A 27,765-nucleotide genomic window follows, 5' to 3' on the forward strand; every position below is an offset into this window, starting at 1 on the left:
AGTTACCTCTTGGGAAAAAAACAAACAAACAAAAAAAAACCCCAACCAAAACAAAACCACACGCAACAAAACCCAAATCCAAAATCAATTAAACAGAAAAATAAAAAGAAATGCACATTGGGAAACAAAAATTACCTTTGTAAAATGACAAGATACCTGAATGGATATTGTGGACATTCCCAAATTTTAAAATTAAAATATACACTTTTGGGTAATGACCATACATGAAAACCAAGGTAGTAGGTTTCAGTTATGGAAGAGATTCTGACACAGCAGTTAAGAGTGCAACTCTTGTGGAGTTAACTATTATGAGCTAAATTAGAAGTAGGACGAATCATTTTCCAGCCATATAAATCACTAAAGTTTGTTAAATTGTTCTATCAATAACTGAGGTAAGCCAACCATTTAATGAATTATATAATGTGTTATTTTCCTATGGATGTTATTCCCATAGTTTTTACTGTTGTTGAAAGTCCACTTGTATTTTTTTGCAAATACTTCTAAAATGATGAATAATCTTCACTTAAGAGACTAAAAATACATGCCAGCTATTATCGTATATGAAATCTGACAGCAGTTGAAGTGTTGGTATCTGAACTCATTTGACAGCTTCTTTGAACAACTTTTGCTAGGTATTCTTTATAGGATTTCATATTTTTAGATTTGTGCAATTTGTTCAATAAGTAAGTCATGTTAAAGGGAAAGCAAAAATGTTCTAGAATGAATGACAACAGCTTTTCTTGCAATCACTTTTCATTAGAAGCCAAACCCCATGATCAAAACTTTACTTACATATTCATGCAAGGACCAATTCTGAATTCTGTGGAGCAAATAAAGCTCAGTAGAAATTTTAGGTGCTGCAGTGGAACAAGACCCCAGTGTTTCCCACACTTGCAATTTTTCCATTACAAATGCATTTTATTTGCAAAAAGTTGGCACCGACTGTAGGCAGAGCAGGCCAGATCTTCACCTACCTACGCGGGCAGTGATACATAAGTCCTGCTAGTTTGTCGTGGCTGTGGATCTGATCTGGAGGTCTCTGCTCAGCACTGTATTTTGTGCACACCAGCACCAGAGAGCTGTATGGCATTACCAATCTGATTCCTTAGCACGAAGCACCACTTTGGCCTTGGTTCGAAGAGACCTGCAGGAAGCCGTGACCTGGCCCGAGGGACCTGCTTTTCCGCTGATTCTAGCACAACTTCCATGCAGGATTTCCAAATGTAGCAGCTTTTTTGTCCTGAATGTCTGGTTGGTGAGTTTAGTATATCAGTTATTTGCAAAATCAGTGAGTAATTTGGCCCACAAATTATCAATGCAGCTGTTGAGAAATTCTTTTACCAGTTTTTCAGTAACACACCTGGAGAGCTGATTTTTAAATACTAGGAGGTAGGCAATCAGGTGAGGAACACAGATACGACTATACTGGTATGACATACCACAACTCAGAGTATGTACAGCATTTAAAGTTGAAATTAAGACCTGTTAAGGCAGAGAACCTATCTGAAGGTGTAGGATAGAGAAGCAGCTCAGTGGTCCGTCCATCCAGGGGTGGCTGGCAAAGGAAGGTGAGTTAGTGCTGGGCATCTTTCATTCCCGGCATTTATAGTGGACCCGGAATGGTGCCATGGGCTGCTGTGTCCCCACCAAATGTAAAGGGCTCTGCAAAAAGAAGAAAATCAGTAGAAACATTTAAGTTAGTTCAGTTAATAGAATCATCATTGTGCTTTAATATTAAGATATAAACATATTCTTGGAGCTTTAGTCTTAGAGAGCCAAGACCAAATACTGAGAGTGTTTCTTGGCTTTGCTGAAGCCATTGAGTAGGGCCTTCATGATTACTTTTTATTCCACTCACTCTGACACAGGATGACACATGAGATCTTAAGAAACTAATGGCTTTGAATATTTTCACCAGCATAATTTCTGGTGGGTGCAGACCCAAGTTACAATCAACTCCAGTGAGAGCTGGCATGGCAATACACCATCAGTCAGGAAGAGGCAACCTTCCCCCCTGTTCTGGGTGGGCTGCCTACCACTACTTGAGATCAACATCTCACATTCTTCAAGGAGAGCAGAGGAATTAAGTTCTCCCAGCTGCCAAATTCCAGCCATCATACAAAGTCCTTGCCACTCTAAACTTCTCCCTCTTCTCCTTGGGAGTTTAGCTATAGGGCATGTGTGTCACGTTTAGGTTGTGACAGACCAACATGCTGATTTTGCAGCAGTCCGTGTTTGTAAGGAACAATGATTTTTGAAAAGTGGAAAGGACACAGTGCAAATGAAGAAGGAAATTATTGCCGAGAGTGGAAACTGTGCCACTCTCCCTTAATGGTAAAACCTTTCTGTGTCACCATTGCTCCTTCAGTCTTACCCTAATCATTTCTGTTCCACCACTGAATATGTAGTGGAAGGGCACTGCCAGTGCTGCATCTGACTTCATATCCTTAAAGTATTAATAATCCAGTTCTGTATTCATTGTTTTTGTGAGTGGCAGAAAGCAATTATAAAATCTCTTGTAATGCTTAAGCAATGAGGAGACAAAATACTCCTGTAGGCATTTTCTTGTATAGACAGTGCAGCCCCACTAACATTGCTGGAGTTACTCTGGGTTTTCTGAGCTAAAACGAAAATCGAGTTCTTCATTACATGTTTTATTAACACTCCTCTCAAAATTTTCCTTCATTATACATAACCACAGTTGAGCATGGCTGTTCAGCTGAGTGTGATGAATGAAGAAGATAAAGACGTGGAATGCTATATAAATGCATGGATCTTTTACCTCCTTTGGTACTGCATCCAAAAGCACAAATTCATATTTGTATAGGAATAGCACAACAAACAACTGGATTTCCATGATGGCAAACCACCTGCAAGAAAAAGGAGGAAAATGTTGGCTGTCCAGCCTGACCATCACACATCTGTTATCATCAGATAAAAAACAGGGTGTCTTTGACACATTTCACATTCCAATGCTTTTGTTCTGCCTCAAAGTTTATCTTCAGTAGGAAAATCTGCTGTGGCTTTGTTCAGCTTCATTACCCAGCGAAGAACACGAATGTAGTGGCTGCTCCTTCTTTCCGGTGAAACTTTAGACCGACAGTATGCCTCTGACACCCTATTTTAAAACAGCCCCTTATCATTACGTTTTTTTCCACTGTGTAAACATTTATGTTCTTCTAACGCTTGCTGACTTGAAATAACTTCATAGGAGTGAGAAGACAGTCAAATATAGAAAAGGCTATATGACTAATTGTGCTATATAAAGTTATATAATACAGCTGGGAGCCTGATGACATCAGAGTAGCTGTGACAGCGGGAGTTATTATTTAATGCGTCAGCATTAGAATGCAGTATGAGACCCAAGGGCATGATTTTTTTTTTCTGTAACACTCTCAGAAAGGTCTGTCTTAGTCAGTCCAGAGAAGATTTCAGATAACTGCAGATGAACTCTTCTAGACTGTTATTGTTTAATGTTGATATGCACAAGAGCTTTTTGCGTTTGGGCACTAGCGTGCACCTATGCTAGGTCATGGGATTACTCACTTGCAGAATTTAGACGTAAGTCTTAAATACCTAGTTAAAATAGTAATACTACCTTGCTCTCCTACACAGTTTATTTTCCATTATCTGAGAGATGCTGGAAAACTTGGCTAAATCAGCTATTGGGGAATTCACTGGGGAGAAGGCCACATGACTGCCATGGCGTCAGCCTGGATTTGGCCTGGCATGTGTGAAGAGGAAGCTAATAAGCCCCACGAGACCCAAGCTAAAACTCCTGCAGAGCCATCCAGATCTGAGCCACCCTGTGCTCCGGAATGGGAGGACACTTGTTTGTTCTGGCGTAGCTTCAGATCCAAATTATCTCTGTGATTTCACATTGGAATTACCTTGAGATAGGGAGCTTTTGGTGACCTTGAGCTCAGGGGGGAATGCAGTACAGAGATATTTCAATGGAAGTTATCTCAGGTCATGCAGAACTTGCTAGCCCAAACTCCGTGCTGGCAGCACCGTACAAAGGTGGGCTCCGTACAGTCACTGTGCTATTTGCACAGTGTGGCCCTGTACCCCTGGTGCTCGAGGTCCTGCCTCTGAGCCATCCTCGCTGGTTTGGCACGGATGTACCACAATGGGGACAAATGCCAAAATGCCTCTAGATGGCCCTGAAAGTGGAAGCGCTGCCTTTACAAGAGGGCTGTCCGTTAAACACAAGCACAGCCGGATGCGGGCTGACCAGCTGTGACACCTCCGTACCCACAGTGGGGTTCATCTGCAATCTGTCCGAGCGGCAACGGATATAACCAATAACTGATTGCAGCACTGCCCACCGTAAAATCTCAGAGTGCTTTTCCAAACAGGCTGCTGTTGTTATTCTGCTCTGCAAACAGAGATGCTGAGGCACATGGATGATAAGCAATGCACACATCTGAGGGTGGGCAGAGGGACAGTTCGGAAGTGAAAGGCAGGACTGCAGAGTTGCAGTGCGTCCCTCTCTCCCACAGCACATTGTACTGTGCAGAAATCATGCACTTTCTTGTAGCTAAATGCCCCTGAGTTCCCACCTGTCTTTCATATTCACGACTGAGTCCTAGAGCGGTTTTCCTGTAAAAACTCTGAGTCACTGATGCCTTCCTGTTTTATTTAGTGACAAGTGGGTTTGACAAAGATGTGCCTTCTGAAATCTTGCCCTCAGTGCACTGCTGTGTACTGGTGTTGTGCTGTAACCTAGGAGCCCAGCTGTGGGTTGAGGTCCTGCAGTAAATGGAGTCTGAGAATGAAATCACGGCCATTGTGCTGAAGGGTTTACAATGTCAGCATAAGGCAGGAGACAACAGATGGAGCCATGCAAGATAAGCACAGTCGCACAGGCAATGGTCACCTGGTTAGACTTCACCGCCATCAAATTTTTCCTCTAGGTAAAAAAGATGGCACAGAAGTGGCTGTGTGGGAGCTCTTCCCATGTCAGTTTGCTAAAATATTTGACAAGTAAGTTATTTTCTAGCTTTCAGTTTGATTAAATTAGTTTTAATTGCATGATGAACTTTTTTAATGGAGAAATTACATGTTTAATACATTTCATTTATAAATCCCAGTACTGAATTAAATGAAAACACATCTTAAACTTGAAATATCATTGTTTCATTCAGTGGTACCAAGGAAATCTGCAACCTAGGATCTAGATACATCCCTTGATTTAATGTCCTTTCTTCCAAGACCACCACATTATTCTCTTAGAACTATTGCTGAAAAGCATGAAGGTATGTGTTACCATGTGGACTGCCAAAGGGTTTGAAAGGACTTTATGTCAGTCAGCAAGAAAAAGATTCTCCATCCATTGTCTATGTAGAAATGTTACCATTTCCTTTCTAACCACAAACTTATTTTAAATGTATTATCAGAGCCCAGAGAACAGCCCAAACAAAGAAATAGGTCAGTACATATAAACAAGCAGCTTTTGGAAACATCGTTTTGCAGCTTGTCCCATACCTGTGGATGCCTCTTGTGAATTCTGCTGTCACCCTTGCTGGGAATGAGGCTGTGCTCATATTTAGCTCAGGAAATTGGTACAAGCCATGGAGGTACAGCAGTGAGTGAGCACTTTTCTCTGGCAGGCCTAAATGGTGAATGCAGTTTTGTTCATTTTGTTTATGTCTGTAATGCTTTCACAAAGTTTATCTGACACTCATATCCAGCCTGCTATAGGGTGCAGATCCAAGAATGCAGATCCTCTGCAACACCTTTAGATGCCTTAGTCCACATGGGACTCTCGAGTTAAACTGACCAGTTTTAAGGATTTTCGGTTCTTTGCTTCCTAGAGGAGACCAGGATTGAAGGCAGGGAACTGAGCATAGAGATGTTTGAACACAGAAACAAGGAGCAGCTGGCTCCCTGGGACTTGTTCCAGGAAGAGGGACAGCAGAGAAAACAGCAGAAGGAATGCAGGAAGCATTGAGGCTGGCATTGCTGGAGGAGTGAAGAAAGACAGGATTTGCAATTTAAGCCACCATACAATTGCGGGGGCCTTAATGCAAAGACAAGATTCAAACAGAGAGGAGCCAGTTAAGACATCTGAAGGTTAGCAAAGATGTCAGTGGCATCACAGAGTATGGGAAGAGAGTCTCAGACCAGAGAAATGTTCTTTAGGTTAGTTTAGAACTGGTTTATGGCAACCTAAATGCCTATGTCTGTAAACTGGCATGTTTGTAAGTGGAACAACTCTCCCTTGATGAGAAGATGCCTCAGCAGCAGCAGAGCTGGGCTGACTTTCCTCCCTGGGGGATATCCCTTGATACAGTAGTCTCAGATTCTGCTTTTACATCATGACTTAACCTGTCTTTTCCAGGAATGAAACCACTTTCAAATCAGTTTAAACAAGGTCCAGATAATACTGAACATTAGGGGACTGACAAAGAGCAAAGCAGTGAAAATGCTTTATCTCCAAGTGTAAGAGGAGCCCAGTTCAAGAGAGTTGTTCTCTGCAGGGTTTGGGAATAAATAAACCCCAGCTGTTTCACTGACCTTCCTGGACACTGATGCTTCCCTCCTCCGAATGCCACAAAGCTGTCCAAGAAAGCATTCTTCTCTAAATTTGCCTCTTTCCAACGATCCTGTGGGAAGAAATTTTTTTTTCCAAATCAGCCTTATATAAATAAAGCTTAACTTTATTTCTCCGAGCTAAAAATGACCTTGGACAGCTAATCCTCAATACAAAGTTGCACTAATGCCATTTTTTTGCATTCAACCTGTTAGAGTCTGGATTCAAAAGTCAGCACTGACTCAGGGAAAGAAATGAGGGTCCCATTTGAAATGTACTTAGGTGCCTCAAAATGCTGGAGGGGTTTTCAAAATCACCCCTAAAGCAATCTTCCTTTACCTCCCCATTTTTCTAAATCCGGCGTCTTGACCTGTCAAAATCCCTATAAAAATACGACCTTCTCCGTTTAAATATACACATGTTCAAAGCAAATGTTCAACCAGTACCTTCCCTCAGACACAAAATCATATCACAGCACACAGACGGCTCATGCACACCTTGCACACAAACTATTTCTAAGATGCTGCGCACAGACAAATGCAAGGTATATCAGCTGTCATATGAGAGAAAGGCAAGGACTGCACAGCCCCATTCTCAGGCACAAGCCGGAGTGTGAGAAAATGAACTCTTCTCAACAAAACCAGCCTGTCTGTACCCAGAGGACTCCTTGCTCCATCCTGAGCTTTCAGAGAAAAGGAACAACACAAGGAACAAGGCAATTTGGGCTAAAGTTTGGGTGGGTGACACTGACAGAAGTAAGTCTCTTGAATTTGGGTGACAAACTATACCAGCCTCCAGAAACTCAGTGCAACTCTACCAAGGCCTTCAAGTGACACTCTGTCAAGTTTACAGTGCCTAACTCCTCTGATGAAGCTGTCTTAGAGAAGATGTAATCTTGTGTTTGTTTATTTTGGATTTTTTCCAGCTCGGGCTGTTTAGAGCTTTCTGAAGAAGAAACCTGTTAGCATCAAAATCTAATAAAAGCAAGGAGAAAAAATCTCAGCAGTGATGAAGCAAGGCAATACCATTTGGAATGGCAATGTCCAAGAGGTAGTCACCTATTCCTCATGGAAAAAGGAAGCAAGCTAGCTTGCTTTTTAGGAAAAAACTTACTAAAGAAATAAGCTGCTGCGTCAACGTTTCTGCTTAGGGTTTCAAACAGGCAGGAATTGTTATGAGAGATTTCAAATTGGTGAAGAGTTTGCTAAAAGGGGAGTTTTGTTTAAATTACTCCTTGTAATATAAATTAATTTCTATAAAAAAGGCAAACCATTCCATAGAGGGTGGTGCTAAAAAGAGCAAGTTACAAGCCTGCCCACACAGCCACCTGGAGTGAAATAATAATGAAGAAACTCTAGATGAGCTACTGAATTAGCAGAGCTAATACCTACCAGAAATCATCTGACTGGAAAGACCGATGAGCCTGTGTAAATATGTGGAGACGAGCTACAGACAGATGCCAGGGAGAGGAGAGTACTTGGAATTAGGTTCAACAGCGAAATCAGTGGGGTCTTTCCACGGTGGGCTTTGAATCAAGATCAAAGTGATATAAAGTAGTACCATATTATTTGGAATATATAGCTGAACTTTAAAGTCTTGCTTATTCCTACGGGCTCCTCCTTTTTGTGTACATCTTCTCTGTATACAAGGCCATCCTCCGGACAATGGGGAATACCCAACTTTAAGCCAATTTGTCCATGTGCTTTTGTTCTGAAATAAGCGAAGAGGAGAAAAGACAGCAAAATACCCATGCTAAAAGTGACAACTTACAGGTTTGAACATTTCTGGGTCAGGAAAATATTTTGGATTCCTGTGCAACCAATACGGCGACAACATCAGCATGTCACCTGCAGGGACGGTGAAATTCTGCAAAGGAGAAAAAACTCTAAGAAAAGAGAATATTGTGGGTTCAACTCACAAAACAGCCCCTCCTTAGTACTTCTCTTCCATCAGCAGAAGGTCCTAACAGAGGACAAGTGAGGGTGGTGAGGCCACAGTGGGCTTATTACATGTTTGAAGCTTCTTACTGTTGCCTTTTTTCCCGTAAGAAAGACCTAAACAGTGGAGAATGTGGAAAGACTATTTTTGTTCTCATTTTGTTTTTCAGGTATAGAAATAATAGAAACATTATTTCCGTCTTTCCCACTTCTTCATGTACCACGTGAATGATACTTTTTTCTAAATCTTTTGTTAAGAACTTCCTTCAAAACCCAAAGAAATTCATAAGAAAGATTTATATGACAATAGACCTTTATGGGACTTTAGTAATTTCTTAAATGGGCGTGAGTGCTGATTCCTTGGGACAGAGTGGTTTTCTCCCAAACATTTATTTGTTAGACTTCTGAACACTGGCACTTCCCCTCTAAATGGCACTGAAGAGAACAAACAGAAACAGTGGAATTTTATCAGTTACTAAATCGTGGTGCCTTTTACTCTTATTTGTTGTGTCTGATTGCTATTTCATATACCACCAACACAGTATCTCCAGCTCAATGCAATTTAATTTAAATTCAGTTCAAAAATGAAGGTAAGACTATGGGCAACAGAAGCAAAACCACACTTGAATTAATGAAGATTAATATAATGATGATGAATAAATCTGTTAAATTAAACAAAAGTTATATGTGAGATTGCAAAATACCTCTACTATTTTAATTTTATCTAGATCTATTGGGAGGCCATTTTCCAGACAAATCATACACCATCCTTTTGGGGAAAAAAAACCCCCCTCACCTGAATTCTTATTGGGTTTACTACTTTCTTGGTGATTGCACCTGGTGACCTCAGCCGTATGGCTTCCAAAATGCACCATTTAATAAAAGGGAGCTTCTTAAGGTCCTCTTCAGAGACTTCTATTTTATCTCTACCTGTTGTGGCATGAGAAAGAAGATGCCATGTAAAAAATAGATTTCACACTTGTTTTGATACATGCTGACATGTCTTGCTTTAGACCTTCTGATAGAAGGTCTATCTCAAGACTTTAAGGTCTACCTATCTCAAGACTTTGAGGTCTACCTCAAGATTTTAAGACCTTGTTTACACCCAGAAATTTTTATATTTCAAAGTAAATAAACAGACCAAAATCAGTACAATTTAAGAAAAGCCACTGAAGATAATTTAATAACTCTAAGGCAGCTGTGGATATGGCATTCTTCAGAAGAGGCCAAACAAAGGCCATCTTGGAAGTTAGGAGTCCCTGTACTTTTTCAGGACTTTGGTAGGACACTGCATGGGAATCTCAGGGACTGAAGGCACCAAGATGGGGAGTCAAGGTTGAGCTCTTGGGCTGTGTTAAGACTACCAAATAAAACAGGGCCAGGAGAAAGGCTTAAGCACTGGTTCGTGATTATCCTTACTGGTTAATTATTGACATGTTCCTTGATGTGGTTTTGACCCATGTCAACTAAGAGTCTTCCATGAAAGTCTAAGCATTGTTCAGGGGACTGCAGATGTGAGTGCTCCCAGTAGGTGATTGTTTTTTGAGGGAAAGAGATTAGTCATGTGGGGGTGAATCATGCCGGACAAACTGGCCTCAGATGAGAGAAAAGAGAACAGTTCCTGGCCTAGTTTTCCACAGAATAGCTGTAACTCTGGTGAACATCTCACCATGAATAGCAGCTGAATTGAAAGTGCTCATCTGACCCTATCACAGAAGCATGAAAAAGGCACAAGACTGCTTAATACAAATCTAGGTCTAAATGATAGGTGTGGAAGGAAGAGACAGATACATACAGTTCTTTTTCTAGCTCCTTTTGCTAACATCAAAGGTGTGTTTGCTTGAAAATACGTCTTGAGCACATGCTGAGTAAAGAACTCAAAGCTGGACTCCGTGTTATCAGTTGTACCCTTAGCAGCAACATCCATTGTTCCCAGCCATTGACCAAGTGTGCCATGTGCTGGGCCAACACAGAATAAATCATTTCCAGGTTCCAGAAGGACGCGATCGGATTTATTACCTGCTTTGCCAAACACAGAAGCCAGGTCTTCCATGATTTTCTTGTAAATGGAAGGATAAGAGAGTATGAAAACAAGGGTCCAAAATGCAACCTAAACAGAGATGAAAGTACTTTAACTCAGGAATATGGAACAGAATTACAGTATCTTTGTAGCAAATCACAGAGGCAGGTGAAGACATTTGTACTTTTTTGGATGTGCCAGTTGTAGTTGGGATGCACGGGGAGCTGTGCTTCCAGGCTAAATCCAGATCTAAGGGCTCAGATCCGGGGAGATTAGGGCTGTGTACTTATCTTCAGTGAACATTATATGGCTTTGGCTTTGAGTTTGAAACACAGAGTCCTTTCTTTAATTTCAAATAACTAGGTGTTAAAATGAATTACTAAATCATTGTGCGTGATTAGATTTAGCTGCATGAATGGAAGAAAAATTAAATAGTAAATTCCTACTAATATTAGCAGAAATGAGGTTAAATAATTTGCAGGGCATTGTCACAATGAATCACACTAAAATGGGCAGGAAAAGTTTTAATTAACAGCAAAACAAGCAGTAGTATATCCCCTTTAGAAATAATTTGCTAACTGATTATGCAATGAAGTTGAAAATCAAGAAATTTAGGAAAGGAGAAAATCCTCTTAAGTAGGATGAAGCCAGAAGGACTCGCAGCACTGCCAGGAGTCTCTCTCCTCTTGCTGAGCTAGCAGGAGATGCAGTCTGCATGCGGATCTGGTCGTGGGCCATCTGTGCTGGTGAGGGATGAGAACTCTTACTGTTCTTTCCCAAATAGCCCCACGTGGATGCAGCCCTCCTTCTGCAAAACAAATCTGGTAGCTTAGTTTTCTCGTATGGCACTTGGACACTGTGGCTTTGCTCCATGGGCTGTGGAGGGATAACTGAATTGTTTCAGATAAAAGGGTTTAATGCGCTTGTAAAAAATCCCCTTGGAAGGTGAAAGGCCTTTTTTCATCATTCCAGTCACCAGAACAGTGGTTGTGACTATTCTGAGAAACCATGAAATATCTGTATGTCTATTTACAGCTGAATATTACAGAAGTAAGTAATGATAGTGTTGTGGAAGGAATGTCAGTTATCCTGATAACAGACAGCAAGCTGTGCCTCTCACTTATACCAACATGTGAATCCACAGAAACCTCACTGAAATGGATGAAAATCCTTTAGGGTAAATTGTAGTAATATCCAATCTACAAAACCCATAGATATATCCATTAGGAGTACATATAAAAATAACTCACTATCATTTTTTTCTAAATCACATCTGTAACGGACATAGCTGTGCTGGAAAGAGCTTAGTAGTCATGGTAAATAAAGGATGTTTTTGCTGCTATGGATTTTTCATCTGAGAAATTCCTATAAATGTCTTTGGTCAGCCTAAGCCGTGTTACATATATTGGGCTTATTAGCATACATATATCTATATCATTAATCTGTCAAATCCATTTCTAACATAGACAAAACTTGAGCGGCACTAGAATCAAACTATTGTTTTTCTTCTCCTGAAGCAACACTGGCATTTGTACAGCAGATTGCCCAAAGTGAAAAAGCCAAATTCACTCAAGGATTTACACACAGATGAAGTTACTCTACATTATGTTTTTTATATTCTTTACAATTGCTAACACCAGGCTATTTAAAATAGTCTCTACTCTAATACAGCCACAGTGCTTCAAAATAGAGTTAAATGCTCTTCACAGCTTAAGGCTGGGATCTTAATAGCTATGAGACATACGTTCCCAAAATGTTATGATAGGGGACATCATAATTTAGGAAAAATACAAGAAGAGCTTTTCTTGTCATTGCTTCTGTGACATTGCAGCCTCGGTATATTTGTAGTGATGCGTGTGGGCGTGATAATCCCTTCTTTGGAATCCACGCAGTGTGTGTGACCTCTGGTTCAAAGTCCTTGCTTCCCAAATACAGGCTTCTGAACAGGGTAGAGAGAAGGTGTTTCTGATGTACTTACAGGGACAGCATTTGCTTGGGAAGCCCAGAGCATTAGGAGACCATAATTAGGAGCTAGATGTTTTCCTTGCAAGTTATCCAGGAGATGTTGCAGTAGTGTCTGTTATAAATAAAAGATAATAATGTGTATTTCCAAAAATATATTAAAATCTAGTTTAGGGTAGGGCTTACTAGAATTCAAGGATACAACGTAAGACTAGTTTCTCAAAGTTTGCTTGTAATGAAGTAATGTTAGTTATGGTTTTTTGCAGTCGCAAAGTAGAGGTGACAGCTGTTCAGAGAAAGTGAGACTCACTCACAGGCAGAGGGCCAGAAGTCAATGCACCACGTGAATCCCTACTTAATACTTGCACTGCCCTCCATTTTCTTAAAGTTTTTAGGGGATTTGGTTCCCTCACTCCCCATTTTTGCTCAGATGTGGAAAAAAGAAAAAAAGAAATCTCTATTCTTTTTTAATTCCTGCTCTACTTCTCTACTTTAAAGAACCTGAAAATGGGACTGAACAAGTTGAATGAATGGATATGAAAAAAATGTTCTCCCTGTTCTTGCCAAAAAGATGCTTGTTATGAAGAGGTGGTCTGCTATATCAGCGAACTCCCTTGTTTCAGGTGCTTTGTTAGTGACCTAACCAGTGACTTCAGTGGCTTGATATTCTTTGAAACTATAGCAACTGTGTCATGTTTTAGGATCAGCTTTTGTTTATAGTATTTCCTTAAATACAGGACAACCACTCATTCAAGGCAAAGCTTCCTGTCCACTTTTCAGAGGGGAAACGGCTGACCTTGAATAAAAATGACGGCTCTTTTTTCCAAATTCCCACCCAATCTAAGACACCGAGTTCCTCCGCCTTCTTAGCTCCCACTATCCCCTCTCCAGCCCTCTCTTTCTTTCCATTATTCTGGTTTATTTTATGAAAGAAATTGTGGTATGTAAAGCTTTTAGGGTCTAAATAAAACCTGGTTTGTTTAATGATCTGTTCTATAATCATTCAGTAGATCAAAATTCCCAGGCCAGTCTGCCCTCTCGTTTGTCAGCCGTATAGACAGAATTCCTGCCATAGCTAAGGAGAATAACCAGGGGGACAACTTATCACAGCTTTGACACAATCAATATTTAGGGTACTTGGCTTCTAATCCAGTAATCTGCTATTTTCTACTAGTCTGGCTGCTCGAGGATTTACTCACTCTACACCAGGGTTTAAAAATAGTACATGTAAGGTTTTGAAATTTCACAGTGCAGTGCCCTCAGAGAAAAAACTGAAGAGGTCTTTCTCTCACCTCTTCCAACTGCTTACTGCAACCGCGATACCGGAGGCTGGCGATGGGTCATAGCTCTGAACCCTTGGCTTAAAATTCCACAGAGGAAGACATCAATTCTCAGAATTGTAGGAAATAAACTACATTGAGGTGTAAGACCCAAAATTATGGGTCTGTTCTAACGTAGGTGACAGCAATACTGGACAATGAAGGTACAGCTATCAAAGCTGACATATCTGGCTTATTTCTTCCAGCATTGAAATAATTCCTGCGCTCCATCATTTGTCAGAATATACAACAAAGTCATCTTATTTCATAGCCTCGGATGTTTACCTTGGATGCGGTCTCTGAAGGGTTGGTCCTTTCGGCGTCTGACACTACTTTCTCAAATAATTTTAGAAGCCATTTTTTGGATTTAGACCAGTTCCTGTAAAGAAAAGCAGCAAACATGAAGCACTTAACTGAGGCAGCACAAACCAACATTTCCTTTTCCATGAGAAGGACTCACTGGTTTCTTTCCAAAAGCCCCTGGGCAGCAGTCAGTTGATGAATAGTCAAGCGTCAGTCTGACTGACAGTAGTGTTGACTGGCGTGAAGAGCAGCACATCTCAGACCTTCACCTTGGCCAGACCTCATCTTGCAGCCAGGACCCATGACTGCAAGACTCCTAAATTTTCATGTCTTTCCACTACAGGATTTCAGTGTGGATTTTGACAGATTGCTTAAGTCAATCTTTTCAAGAATTATCCCTTGCTAAGAAAATAAAGGCCACATTTTTAGAGCATCGTCAGTTCTCTTCAGGGTTTGGTTGCCTCTACCCAAGGCCAACTCTGTGACAGTGCAGCTGTGTAACCTGGGATTGGTCTGCTGGGAAAACAGCTAAGGTGTGGGGAAGAGTGGAGATGCCTCGCTGGGGACCCCCTCGGCTTGGGGATCATATTTAGGCTCAGGCCTTTGCCCAGTTCTGCTGCTCCTGACAGGTCCAAGCTGGACCCTGTCTACCTAAGCAAGGTTGTTTCTGCTTTATGCCAGGAATATGCATGAGATGAGGTCAGAACTGTTCTGAAGCACCTAGCTGAAAGCCTGCCTGACCCAAGGGCCCACCATCAATAGACAAAGCGTATCATCCTCCAGGGCAAATGTCTCTCGCGGTTGATATCTCAGCAAGCAAAATGCCTGTAATGGGTACACCACCATGTGCATCATCTCCACTCCATTACCTCAGGAAGCACTCGGGTATCTGAGAAGCATATTCGAAGTCCTCATCGTACTTCTGAAAATGTTCTTCAAACTCCTTGATTTCACTCTGACTTGTCGGGCAGATGCCTTTTCCAAACAAAGTGTTCACCACTGCTGGATACATGATGTGCCTGCAAGGACAAGATCCCCACAACTTACAGGCCATAGTGAAGCTGTTGCAGCAGTTTTAGGTCAGGATGTGGCGCGTTGAATTGCCAACACTAGAAGTGCAGGACTCAAGCCCCACACCAGTCTGGAAGGGCTGGCACAAGGCTCCTACCTCACTCACACCCTTATCCCAGATTTTAAGCAGAGGCTGGGAGATACATGGACCTCAGGCTAGTCCTCTGCCTATGGCTGAACTTCATCAGTTAGTGTTTGGTCACTTGAGCAGTGGCAGAAAGGCTCTGGGCGCTGAGGTCCCCTTCTCCCCGTTAACCATCCCTCTTATTTCAGGTTAGCCCACGTGGACCTTCCGGGCATGGCACAAACCCTTCTGAAACCAGACACCCTGAGAAATCCTTCCTCTGCCTGCAGCTTTGCTGGACTGAACAATGCTTTTTTTTGTTTTCTTTTTGTCTCACTCCTTCCTTGTTTGCTCCTCCATTATCCTGCAAACTCTGAGCTCCTTTTCCAGGCCAAATCTCCTGAGCTCTTCAGCTCCGAGAAACCCTTAGGCAGTCTTTGCTGGGTTCCAGCTACTGCTAAATATACATTTCAAGCAATGGCTCTTTCACTTTCTTGCTTTTCAAAAGATCATAAGGAAGATGGAGCCACCTGCTGGCTTTACAGATTTAATTTTTTGGCAGCTAAATAATTATGCAGGGCACTGCGTTCCAATCTTTTTACCCTGCCTTGTTTGGCAAAATTCCCCAGCTAATCCAAATTACAGCAATGGCAGGTGCTCAGTGGTTTAGCTGCAGTAAAAAGTTGTATTTTAGATGTATTATGCAGGAAATGTCAGCAAAAGACAACCTGGATGTGAGATCGTAGAAATAGGTGCAAGGCAAAGGCAACTGTAGTCCTGATGGGCAGGCAAGATCGAGGGGTGATCAGGAAGGAGGAGGAGGAATTAAAAGCTCTGTTGTTGTCACATGAGACTGTCAGTTAAGGGATTATTTTTACATGAAAGATAAATTTCTGGCAGCAAAATGAGTTGCAGAAGTCTTATTTAAGTTTTAGGCCAGGCTTGGTCCAAAACATCCAGGGAAAGTTTTCATCCTACTGAAGAACAAACATTTTGACTGTTTGTAAGTTCTTTATAAACACGTGAAGCTTTTATCCCATCTTTTGGGAAACAGGGTTGTTGGAAAATGCGGTGTTTTCTTTTTTCTTCCATAATAGGTAATTCAGATGTTTCTCCTAGCTGGGAGAAACACCTTTAGACGAAACCCTGTGAGCCACCTGAAGCTGTGAAGCAGTGATGAGGATCCTGACACAGCTTTTCTATGACTTGTGAGCCTGAGCTCCATCTCTGCTCCCATATAGGATACCCACGCGTTAGAGATGTGCTGCAAAACTCCCTTACCTTACCAGGTCATTGAGGTCCCCTGTGCCCTCTGTGCCCAGGTGTGCCATGTGCTCATGTAGTTCCTTGCACAAAGGGCCTGTGAACATGTGCAGGTTAGAAGGACCCATTTTTCCCTTCATCATGCTGTAAAGGTTACCATGGTTCTGATAAAATGCTTCTGCAGGGACGGAAACTAAGTACAAAAAGAAACAGAAACATATGGAAAGTAGATGAAGTAGATTTTCAGTGAAAGACAGAGTGAAAACTTTTATACCTAACTCGTGACTCTGATTTAAATGCCTTAACCCTCATTTTCCTAGAATGAAATTCCCAGAAAGCTTCCTTCTCATCCTGTAAAGAATTTGGTGAGCCCTTTGCTTCTACCAGTCTGTGTAACATCTTCCTGCCTCATGAAACTTCAGCGCCAGAATCAACAATCCACAGATTTCCCCCCAACTTCAGTGCAGGTGTACAGAGATGTGCACAAAACTGACTGAAATGAAAAATAAATAATCCAAGAAAAAACAGTTTGGTTCTTCATGCTACAGTACATCCTCTCAGCCATACCAGGAGAGGCTGGGAGAGCTGGAACTGTTCAGCCTGGAGAAGAGAAGGCTCAGGGGGATCTTAGCAGTGTGGGTAAATATCTGGTGGTGGGAGTAAAGAAGATAGGGTGAGGCTCCTCTCAGGTCAGGAGGCCATGGCCACAAATGGGAGTACGGGAGATTCCACTGAGACACAGGAAAGTTAGTATTGTGAGGGTGGTCAAACACAGGAGCAGGTTGCCCAGAGAGGTTGTGGAGTCTCCATCCTTGGAGATACTCAAAACCCAACTGGACACAGCTCTGGGCAACCCGCTGTCACTGACAGAGCTCTGAGCAGGGGCTTGGACGAGTGGCGCCTTCCAGCCATGGGGATTTGGTGAGTCTGTGATTTAATCTCTCTGCCAACTTGCATCTCTCATTTCACAGTCCAAAATTGCCAAACTGCTCAAAGTAATTCTTGTCGGTGCAATTCCACGTGCGTATCAGCATATGAGCTGATGGAGCACGCCACTGGCGATGGGAGAGATACCTCTTCCCTTTCTAATGACTGTTGTACTACAGGGTAACAACTGATTATTGCTACAAGCTAATTTTCAAATTAAGTGATAGGACAACATACTATTGCTCCAAACCTGTTGAACATAGTCGGAGTGTCAAGCCGCAGAAAAGGACCTGATCCCAAACTGGGGTTGCTCGATGATAAAAGCAATAACAGTCCCTGGTTGAGAAACCTTTGATCCCTTGAGACTGAATCCAAATCACTCAGCAGGCTTACAGTGCTGGATCCACAGGAAGGAATTTCATTTCCCCTTAATTTTGTAGCACGGTCATGGGGTAAGATAAGCATTTAAGACATGATGAAAAAGCCAATGGGCTTTGGATTGGGCTTTAATGTTTTGGGGTAACTAGATTTGATTTACATTAAAAAAGAGCTAGCTCTTACTTACCTGCATTCTCAACAGCTTGTTGTACTGCCTGTTCAAAATTTAAGTCTTTAGAATTAAAAAATGCTTCAGCTCCTTCTTCCTCAGTCACAAAAGTAAACCGTTTTCCCAGAGCGAATATTGTGAATACGGGCCCATGCTGGAACAAATAAAGATTTCACGTTACTGTAGTGTCAACACGTTTGACGGGGGCCCCCCCAGCACTCCAGTGCTGCCCAGAGGTTGGGGGGACACCTGGTCCTTCCTGCGCTCTGTACACCCTGGCTCAGAAGTCCACAAAGATGAACATGAATCAGACCAAAATTTGTAGATGTACAGACCAGAAGGGAACATCACAGGGGCCTGCCTGACCTCTTGCAGAGTAGAAAAGATTCCTTCTCTGAGATTAATATTTTATATTTGGATTACAATACAGTTCAAACAATACAACCCACCTGGATTTCAAGAACCCAAGTGATGGATTATCTACTGCGTCCCTTGGCTGCCATAGCAAAGTACCCACATTGGAAAAATCCATAATCCTACCTATTTCAATCTACATTTTTAAACAAAAACTCTCCACTCCACCTTTTTAATATTTTTTTTTAATTTTCTAGTTTAAAGGTTGTGCTAATACCAACAATTTCTTTCTTGTACAGGTTTTGAAAGATGAATATCGAAATAGCTAACAAACTTTTAGCAGAATGGATGGAGTTTGTTGAGACACATTCAGGGAAGGGTTTTGAAGCCATAAATCATTCTTTTGTTTTCTCTTAATCCAATATCCTAGAGCCCTCTCAAAACTTTCAGTAGTAAGTATTCACTTCTGAATTCCTACCTTATGAAAAAGATCACTGATATTTGTAGATACTGTAAACTAGCAAATGAACATGTAGTATCTACTGGCTGTCAGATTTAAGCATAAAAATCAAAATCAGGAAACGAAGCATCTTTAGCATCTTTTTCTTAGTGAAGGCGATTTCTGCTTACAGGCAAAAGCCTCGGAAATCAGAAGCCCAGCAGCTAGTTACATGCACACCACCGTTTTTTGGCAAAGTTATTGTACATATGGAAAGGTTTGGGGCTTTCATAAAGTCTCTAGACACATTAAGGAACTTGATTTTCTTTTCCAGGTTACATTGCTGCCAAGGGTGAGAAAAAGTTTTCTGTGGATCTGCTTGGAGTACTAAACAGCCTTGAATCCACCTTGCTCACATGGTTTATGCCACTGACTTTAACCATTTCTTTTGTTGTCTGTATTGTAAAGCCTGCTTCATCAAAATCCCTTTGAAGCCAAGGAAAAGACTCCTTTTGACATCAGTTGCAGTTTGATTGTGTCCTTCAACCGTAAATTATTAAAGAAAGAGTGACTGTTTAAACTCCCTGGGTGATAATAAATAAAATATTGTTTTAATGATAGCTAAATTGCTACGGTTGCTTTTTTATGGATAACAGCATGTCCTCATCATCAGGCTGGATAAAAATCAATGAATTTGTACTGTGTTTGTTTTTAAATCAGATTTTTAAAATTTTAAATTAACATTAAAATGTACTTAAACTAATTTTAAAATAAAATTAAATATGAACTAATAGTAACCTGCAATAACAATTATTCAATTAAGGTCGCACTCAATTAAAGATTGGAACACTTTCTTTTCAATGATTACATGGGAGCAAGATGCCTAAGCTCCCGTTATAGACAATTGAGATTGAGTCTATGTGATCTGGGGAGCAAAAAAACCAATTAATCTGACCAGCTACCGCACACCTCTGTTTGTGAAGGTGGGCTGAACTGTCCTCAGACGCCACGGACAGGACTGACACTGTGTCCACTGACCGTCAATCTGTAAAGCTTGGATGTCTTACTTCCCTGTAAACACCTATGCAAACAACCTGGTTTTGAATATCATCCAATTTACCGCCATCTATTTAAAATAATTAAAATTAAACCAGTATTAAAGTAAAAAAGCTCCATAGAGGACCTCCGAAACAAGTCAGGTTAGTTGAACAGCACAGTGACGGTGGAGATTCAGAAAGCAGAATTTTGTGTCCAAACAGAAAATTACAAGTAAACATTATATCTGATAAATTAAATGTAAAATTACAATACAAAAAAAGGTTTGAGGATCAAACTGCTAATGGTAATCCCCAGCTCCGATAATAAAGACTTTTCCAAACATAACAGAAGTCTCCAGTGTGTTGCTGAGCCTGATAGTTCAACAAGGCCAAGTGCGAGGTCCTGCACATGGGTTGGCACAGTCCCAAGCACAACTACAGTCTGGGTGGAGAATGGATTGAGAACAGCCCTGAGGAGAAGGACTTGGGGGTATTGGTTGACAAAAAGCTCAACATGAGCCAGCAATGTGTGCTTGCAGCCCAGAAAGCCAACAGTGTGGCCAGCAGGTCGAGGGATGTGATTCTACCCCTCTACTCCGCTCTTGTGAGACCCCCCTGCAGTACTGCGTCCAGCTCTGGGGGCCCCAGTACAGGAGAGACATGGAGCTGTTGGAGAGAGTCCAGAGGAGGCCACGAAGATGATGAGAGGGCTGGAGCACCTCTCCTATGAAGACAGCTGAGAGAGTTGGGATTGTTCAGCCTGGAAAAGAGAAGGCTCCAGGGAGACCTCATAGCACCTTCCAGTACCTAAAGGGGCCTCCAGGGGACTGGAGAGGGACTGTTTACAAGGGCAGGGAGTGACAGGATGAGGGGTAATGGATTTAAACTAAAAGAGGGTAAATTTAGATTAGAAATTAGGAAGAAATTCTTCCCTGTTTGGGTGGTGAGACACTGGCACAGGTTGCCCAGAGAAGCTGTGGAGGCCCCCTCCCTGGAAGTGTTCAAGGCCAGGTTGGATGGGGCTTTGGGCAACCTGGTCTAGCGGAGGGTTGGGGCCTGGCCATGGCAGGGGAGTTGGAACTGCATGATCTTTAAGGTCCCTTCCAACCCAAACCAGTCTGTGATTCTATAATTCTATAAATGCTCAAGGTGTAAAGAAACCAAGTGGGGAAGGAATGTGAGTTATCGATTCCATCAGGTATAGACAAGTCCCACCCTGGAGCCTTTCAGGCTGCAAGTGATGGACTGAGACCTTGTTTCAAAGGAAGTATTAAGTAGAATAGACTTAAACAAGTGCCAGGTAAATCAGCAATAAATATTTCACTTCAAAATTCTACAGGAATTAAAATATGAAGTCACAGAACTGCCTACTGTGATCTGTTAAATCACCCTCAGGGACAGGAGGACTGACAGGCAGTCACGATGCCTTTCTAAAAGCCTCCTGAAGGAGGACTTGGGAAGCCTCAAAGAGTCATCCTAGTACTCAGCAAATTTTTACAAGTGTTAGTAAAGACCAGCGCTAGTAGTTATTAAACAGGACGCACTGGAGAAGAGCCCTGTACAGCTTTTAGGAAGACATAAGGATGTGTGGCGTTAAACGTATTCCTAATTCATTCCTTAGAACAAAGAATTAAAAGTTTGCTCATAATCTGGAGTCGTTTGGGAGTCTAAACTATGAGGACACCTAGAAACACCACAGATGAAGAAGGCCTAGAAGAATAACATTCTGAAATGACCCCAAGATCTATTATACAAGTGCTAATACCTAATTTAGAGCTCTCATCTTGCTAGGAAAGGAGCAGAGAAAGGACAGCAAATATCTAAACCCATCCTGTGCTCACACCTTCAATGTGATGCGCGTCTCTGCCCATTCCATCTCCGCAGGAGCTAGGAAAGGCAAAGGGGTGGACAGCAAGCATGAACGAAAGTTTCAATAAAAGGAGACTGAGTGGACTTAGATCCCCGATCCTGGAGAGGTGAAAAGAGGACAATTATTCCCAGTTTCCCATAATGTAAAAGCTAACGGGCACCTATTAGAAGCTGGTTTAAAACCAGACAGAATGCTTTCTTCATATGGTTCACGGTTAAATTACGGATTGATTGCTGTGGGATGCTGTGAAGCCAGAATTATACACAGGGTAACAAAAGCGATTAGGTTATCCTAGTCAGATCATCTGGATGCAAATTCCAGCCTAGGAAGTTCCTAAACTGTTGATGGCCGGGAGCTTGGAAGGAAAAGCAAAAGGCAGCATATTCTCATCTGGGCGTGCTCCTTACACCCTGCGACTGAGCATCCACTAATAGCTGCTATTCCAGACAAACACCTGAATAAAGAGAGTTTTCATCTGTCCTGGTATAATTATGCTGATGTTCTAATGTCATGAGCACAAGCTGTCGCGCAGTTCTGCATTTACCGTCGTCGTGTTATGGGCAGGTACCAACGAAGCGTGGGCATTGCCTGCCAACACTGCGTCCCAGTTCACTGCTCTCTGAAACAGTGATGAAGGAGACCTGATAATATAGAGAGATACAGAAAGCAAAATAAAAATCCTGTTAGGATTTAGGGCCTCTGATGTTGCTTTCACTCATGAAAGCTCTGTTTTTTCTGAAGACTGCGAAACTCCACCCAAAACAGCAGTGCCATGACGAGGCACATCTTAGCCTACGTGAAAGTAACACTCCAGGGAATTAAACCTTCAGAAGGACATTCTCCAAAATCCCAAAGGAAGGAAATCAGGGAAAGAGCCATTTTTTCCCAGGGGCACTGCCAGGCAGGGAGCAACCACTATCGGTTGAGAGCTGCAGTTGTGCCAAGACGCGTGCTGGGAGCTAGGCGCACCGGGCTGGCTTTCTCTCCCTTGGCATCCATGCACACATGGGTTCAATGCCATGTTCCCTCTCTGTCTCAGGGACGTTAGCATTTTGGTCTTCTGTGCATGGGACTGTCACCGAAATTCGGGAATGAAAGAAAACTCCTTAACACCAATTTAGCATTAAGAAGCAGGCATTTCCTTTATTGCAGCGCTGGGTGTCAGGAGGATAGTTCCTCTAATCAGGCACACCTCATGCTGGTTCTCTTGTCATATTTATACACAAATGTTACAAAGATTACAAAATGGTACACTCCCCGTTACAATAATTGGTTCATATTTCTTCGCCTAGTATGCAAACTAGAACGCATGCTCAGTTCCTTTCTCCGCCTCTACCTTTTGAGGAGGTGGGATAATTTGGGTAGGGGGCTTACGGGTCAGTGGTCGTGGGGACCCTGGCCCAAATTACCTTTCCCCTAGTTTCTCAATATTTTGGTGTTGGTAATTGTTTGCTATACACCTCAGGAAGATAAGGATGTTGCTGGAGGCAATTAATGTCCTCCCTTTCTGCAACGTATGTACGTAAGGACCTTGAAGTGTCTTGTAGCTCCTTTTTCTCATGATGTGTAGCAGGTGCTCATTCTAAGAATCGTTAGCCTTCTACCTAAAGTAATAATTAATAGTTTCTTATCACATCTAATACAAGTAGGCCTTCGTGACAGGCCTTTCTTTTTGGCTACAGGACCAGGGTCACAGACCATTCAGCTGTGGACACTGTCTTCAGAAATGCCCCACCAGAAGCCTTGTCCTTCTCTGCAGCCCGTTTCCCCTCCACTAAACCTCGTGCAGGATGCGTGTCCCTCGCCACGGAACCCAGCGAGCCACCTCTCACGCAACCACACACAGAGAATAAGGTTGAGAGGCATCTAGCTGAGTCCTGAGACATGGCACCATGTCCCAAGTGCAATCAACACACTGAGAGCAATATATGGATCCACAAGTCCATACAACAGTGCAGAACAATCTCATGGGCTTAACTGAACTTTTCTTGTTAGCGTAATTAGCAAACCGATAAGAAGCACTTGAAATTCCTTATTAACTCTTATCGGGTTTGCCAGACAAGGTGGGGAACCACATCCTATCCTTTGAACTCCTCGTCAGGCAGCTCTATCTGTATTTTATGTTGCATGGTGGCTCCAGTTACCCACCCTGCTCATCCCAGACCGCCTGCAGAACTGCTTTAACTAGCCAGGCAGCTTTAGGAGGGAGAGGCGGTATCTGCTACTGGACCAGAGATTAAATATTTTATTAGAACAGAGGATCTTTCTTTTCTTAGACCCACTGATGACACAAGGGGAAAAACAGACAATTCTTCCAGCCCACGTCATCTTCTGTAGGAGGAAAACAGAACCAGCGAACTTCAAGCCAAGTGCAGGTTGGAAGCAGTGGAAGTCTGGTGTGTTACTCCAGGGGCTTGAGAGAAAAAGCAGTGAGGGATATACACAAAAGGGACAATAATAATCTAACTCTATAAGAGAGAAAAAGAAACGAGTGTCACTTTGACAGACTGAAGGATTAGTCCAGGGGAGGAATTTTCTAATCGTGAATCGTCTCCCCGAAGGTAACGACCCTTCCTAGCTGGCAAAGTTTCACACTGCCCAGAGGCTCTTTCTGCACTGACTTTTACGAGGGCAGCTTGCTGGTACTAACACCACTTAACCCTGTTGTGGCACTGTTAAGGAGCTTGGAATTACAGCAGGGGCCTTTTGCAACCCTTGTTGCGCCTATTAATGACCCCTTTGGCAGCAGCATCTGTTTGGCTGCGCGACGCTGCACTGCCTGCTGCTTTAAAAGGGAGCAGGCAGGAAAAGGTTTATCTGTCCTGGGGGAGGTGGGGGGAAAAAAAAAAAAAAAAGGATGTGTCTGGGGTGTTTAAGGAGAGGAAGGGGAGAGCAAGAGAGGAGCCCTCCCCAGGGAGATGGAGGCTGCCGGGACGATTGCGTTGCAGGCAGCCAGCCAGCCTGGGGTGATGGATGGAAAGGTCCCTCTTGGCCTGGGGGCATTGCGGGGAGAGGACGCAACTCATAACGTTGCTGAGTTGCTGGACTAAGAAAAAAGTCAAAGGAAGGATCCTATCTGCAAACACATGGTAGAGAGGAGATACATAAGAAAGCCTTCGCTGACCGGTTTGCTTTATTTCAAGTTTTCTCCTGTTGAAAGTGTTTCTTGTTCTAGTTTCTGTCCCAACAAAACCTGGGGTTTATAAAGTCCTTCAGGTGTTTCTGGTATGTTCCAATGTGGCAGCAGCTGCCATAGCACCGCAAGCAGCCTGAAGGGTCTCCAGGCAAAGGACTATCAAAATGAACAGACCCAGAGCTACTAAGTTTGTGTTTATACTTCAATACATTCTGCAGTATGTTAAAGTTTTTCTCATTCAATCTATGAATGAACCCACAAAAAGGACTCATCTGTCAGGTTTAGTTTAAAATTTTGTCGAAGAGGTTTTGCTAAAAGCTTCCTGGGAAAAAAGGCAACTAAAGTAAGCTTAAGTCACTGTGGAACATCTGTCCCCAAAAGGGACTGCCGGGAGAGGACAGTTTGGCAGGCTGCTTTAACCTGGTTGCCACCAGGATATCTTTTCAACAGAACGAGGAGGTTGTCTCACAGCCTCGTATCAGAAGAGACAAAGAAATATTATGATTGTTTTTAAGTGAAGCTTGATCAGTTTATTTCAAGGACTATATGGCATGGTTTCTGAAATAGGAGGAGAACGGACTGGGATGAGTTTTCTTCCAGTCCTACATTTGTGCCTTAAGATGAATGAACAAATAACTGACCGTGGGATGCACGGATGAAAGACACAGGAAAGACATAGCAAGGTAAGGTTGAAACCGGCCTGTTAAGCTCAAAGAAGCCCAGGAACTCCAGATCATACACATGAGCTTACTCTACAGTGCACCCAATGGGCTTTAATACAAGACCAACAGCTCTTGATGTTCTTACACCTCATACCTCTAGCTGATTATACCTGAACACATTTTCACTTAACACCACGAGTTTAACAACCATGGCTGCAAAGACGTACTTACAAATATGAAATCTAATAGTTCAAAATGAGAAAGAAAATTTTAAAATCTAATAGTTCAAAATGAGAAAAAAAATTTTAAACATATTTTGTTTCAAATTTCAGGATGTTACAGTGCTTTTGTTTTTAGCTGATTTTGCAAGTACTGGGCAGTATTGAACACTCGAAGCTGACTATATTGCATTGGTAGCAGGCGAAATCATCACTGAATGAAAATGGGAAGATGGGGGTTTATATCAGTTAGTATTAGCTGCCAGTTAGTATTAAGCATCGAATCTAAATTAATCACTTAGGCTCTAGCAGACAGACATAGAGAAGGAAAGGCATGTCCAGAGGGTAAATTTTCACACCCATCTTTGATAAGTTTTTTAGGATGAAGTTGCCTGCCAAGCATGCCTGTGTCTCTCTTGAATGTTGAGGGACACCAGCTGGTACTCAGAAATCTCGCCTAACTTTAGGCACACAAATAATTAGTCTCCTAGTCCCAGTGCCTGGCACAGGGCTTTCCACATTATCTGAAACCAAGATTAACACGTAGCCAGACTGCACAAGCAAAACAGCAGAGGCGCGGGGTCCCAGCAGGATAATCACAGCACAGAGATCACGCCTGGATCGGATCCACAACTTTGTAACATTACAAAGCTAGTCCTTCACCAGCTAAACACTCCTGATGTTACAAAACGGGACCGGAAAGGAGCAAAGTTAATGCAGAAGTTTCTCCTTGCCTTTCCCCTCACAGGCAGCCACCCTGAGCACGCACCCACGGGCAGGCACGCTGCCACAGCCATTACCTTGCTTCTAGCTTCCTCTATAAACTCCAGAGGAGCTTTCCCAAACTGAAACGCAGCTCCAAACCAAGGGATCCAGCTCCTGATGCAAGGAGGGGAGCTCGGGTTCCTCAGCTGAAACAAAACAGCCTTGACAATAAGAAGTCCCAGGATTGCTGCCAAGAGGAGAGCAAGAGCCATTTTGCCTCTTCGCTGCTGCTGCAGCAGCTGCTCTGCCTGCCGCAGCACCCGGCGCGGCCGCGCTGGCCGGGATTACCCGAGTCAATGAACAGGGCCTCTTTAATCACTCTTTCCAGCTGACCACTGCTATGGAGACAAGATGTCAAAGCACCAAGCAGCCCAGAGGACAAGCCCTTGTTTTAGACAAGGCAGAGCCAATTCTCCTCTGCTCTGGGACAACAGACCAACTCCACTGCTTGCAAAACTGAGATGTTGCTGTGATAAATCCTTGAACTCTGTACCTGTTGCTGGAAGGCTACCAAAGCGGCCAGGGACACAGCCAGGGGTGCTGTGGCAAAGCAGTGCGTGACTTTCTTCAGTTAAAAAAAAAAAAAAATTTTTTTTTGGCAATATCAGGATTACAAAGCAGAGAGGCTGTGATTTGCAGACATTTAGCTTTCAGCAAGGCTCTTACAGGCATCACCTGAAGCAGTAAGCCTTATGAAAGGTATCTCTCACCTGTCTCAGATCACCTCATTAAAGGCTAGAAGTGTCTCCAGTGTCTGAGGAGCAGAGAAAGGGTTTGGAGGTTGAACTGACAATTCAAAACCTGCTGGTGGCCACCATGATATCACTGCAATGTCAGAAGACAAGATTTCAGAGAGCTCAGACTGGTTTCTTTGTGTGTGCGGAAGTGGCACACCAAAATTATCTACGGAATTTGTTAAGTATAAAAAAACCCCTAGTAAGTGCTCTCACAGCCTAAACCCACATGCCCTCAGCAAGTTTGAAGACAATACAAAGCTAGAAGGAGTAGGTAGACCAGATGAGTGTGCTGCCATTCAGAGGAACCTCAACAGGCTGGAGAAATGGGCCACTTACGAAGTTCAGCAAAGGGAAATGGCAAGTCCTGCCCCTCGGGAGGAACAGCCCCATGCACCAGTCCAGGCTGGGGACCACCTGGGTGGAAAGCAGCTTTGCAGATCTGGCGGTCCTGGTGGACACCAAGTTGAAGATGAGTCAGAAATGTGCCTTTGCATTCAAGAGCACCCTGGGCTGCATTAGGAAAAGTATTGCCTGCAGGACAAGGGAGACGATCCTCCCCCTCCGCTCAGTGCTGGAGAGATCCATCCGGAGAGCTGGGT

At 42.8% G+C, this 27,765-nt stretch overlaps 1 protein-coding gene across 4 annotated transcripts; it reads right to left on the bottom strand.

The window, feature by feature from the left end:
- Window positions 1-897: 897 nt before the first annotated feature.
- LOC129205277 (24-hydroxycholesterol 7-alpha-hydroxylase) lies at window positions 898-26,869 on the bottom strand. 4 transcript variants are annotated; one of them, XM_054822549.1, is made up of 13 exons: window positions 26,465-26,855; window positions 17,967-18,102; window positions 16,493-16,667; window positions 14,946-15,095; window positions 14,059-14,152; window positions 12,471-12,569; window positions 10,492-10,582; window positions 9,269-9,402; window positions 8,096-8,245; window positions 7,927-7,981; window positions 6,520-6,608; window positions 2,783-2,870; window positions 898-1,662 (listed from the first exon to the last, which is right to left on the bottom strand). In XM_054822549.1, exons 1-12 carry the CDS (start codon window positions 26,639-26,641, stop codon window positions 2,814-2,816), a joined length of 1,407 nt encoding a protein of 468 aa, XP_054678524.1. In that variant the 5' UTR covers window positions 26,642-26,855; the 3' UTR covers window positions 898-1,662; window positions 2,783-2,813. The 4 variants fall into 4 exon arrangements, with proteins under 4 accessions (XP_054678524.1, XP_054678525.1, XP_054678526.1 ...); XM_054822550.1 differs by lacking the exons at window positions 7,927-7,981; window positions 8,096-8,245 and adding an exon at window positions 8,306-8,401 and having other exon boundaries at window positions 26,465-26,869; XM_054822551.1 differs by lacking the exons at window positions 6,520-6,608; window positions 7,927-7,981; window positions 8,096-8,245 and adding an exon at window positions 8,306-8,401.
- Window positions 26,870-27,765: the final 896 nt, after the last annotated feature.

Source organism: Grus americana, chromosome 3 (assembly GCF_028858705.1).
Source record: "Grus americana isolate bGruAme1 chromosome 3, bGruAme1.mat, whole genome shotgun sequence".
NCBI classification, from domain to species: domain Eukaryota; kingdom Metazoa; phylum Chordata; class Aves; order Gruiformes; family Gruidae; genus Grus; species Grus americana.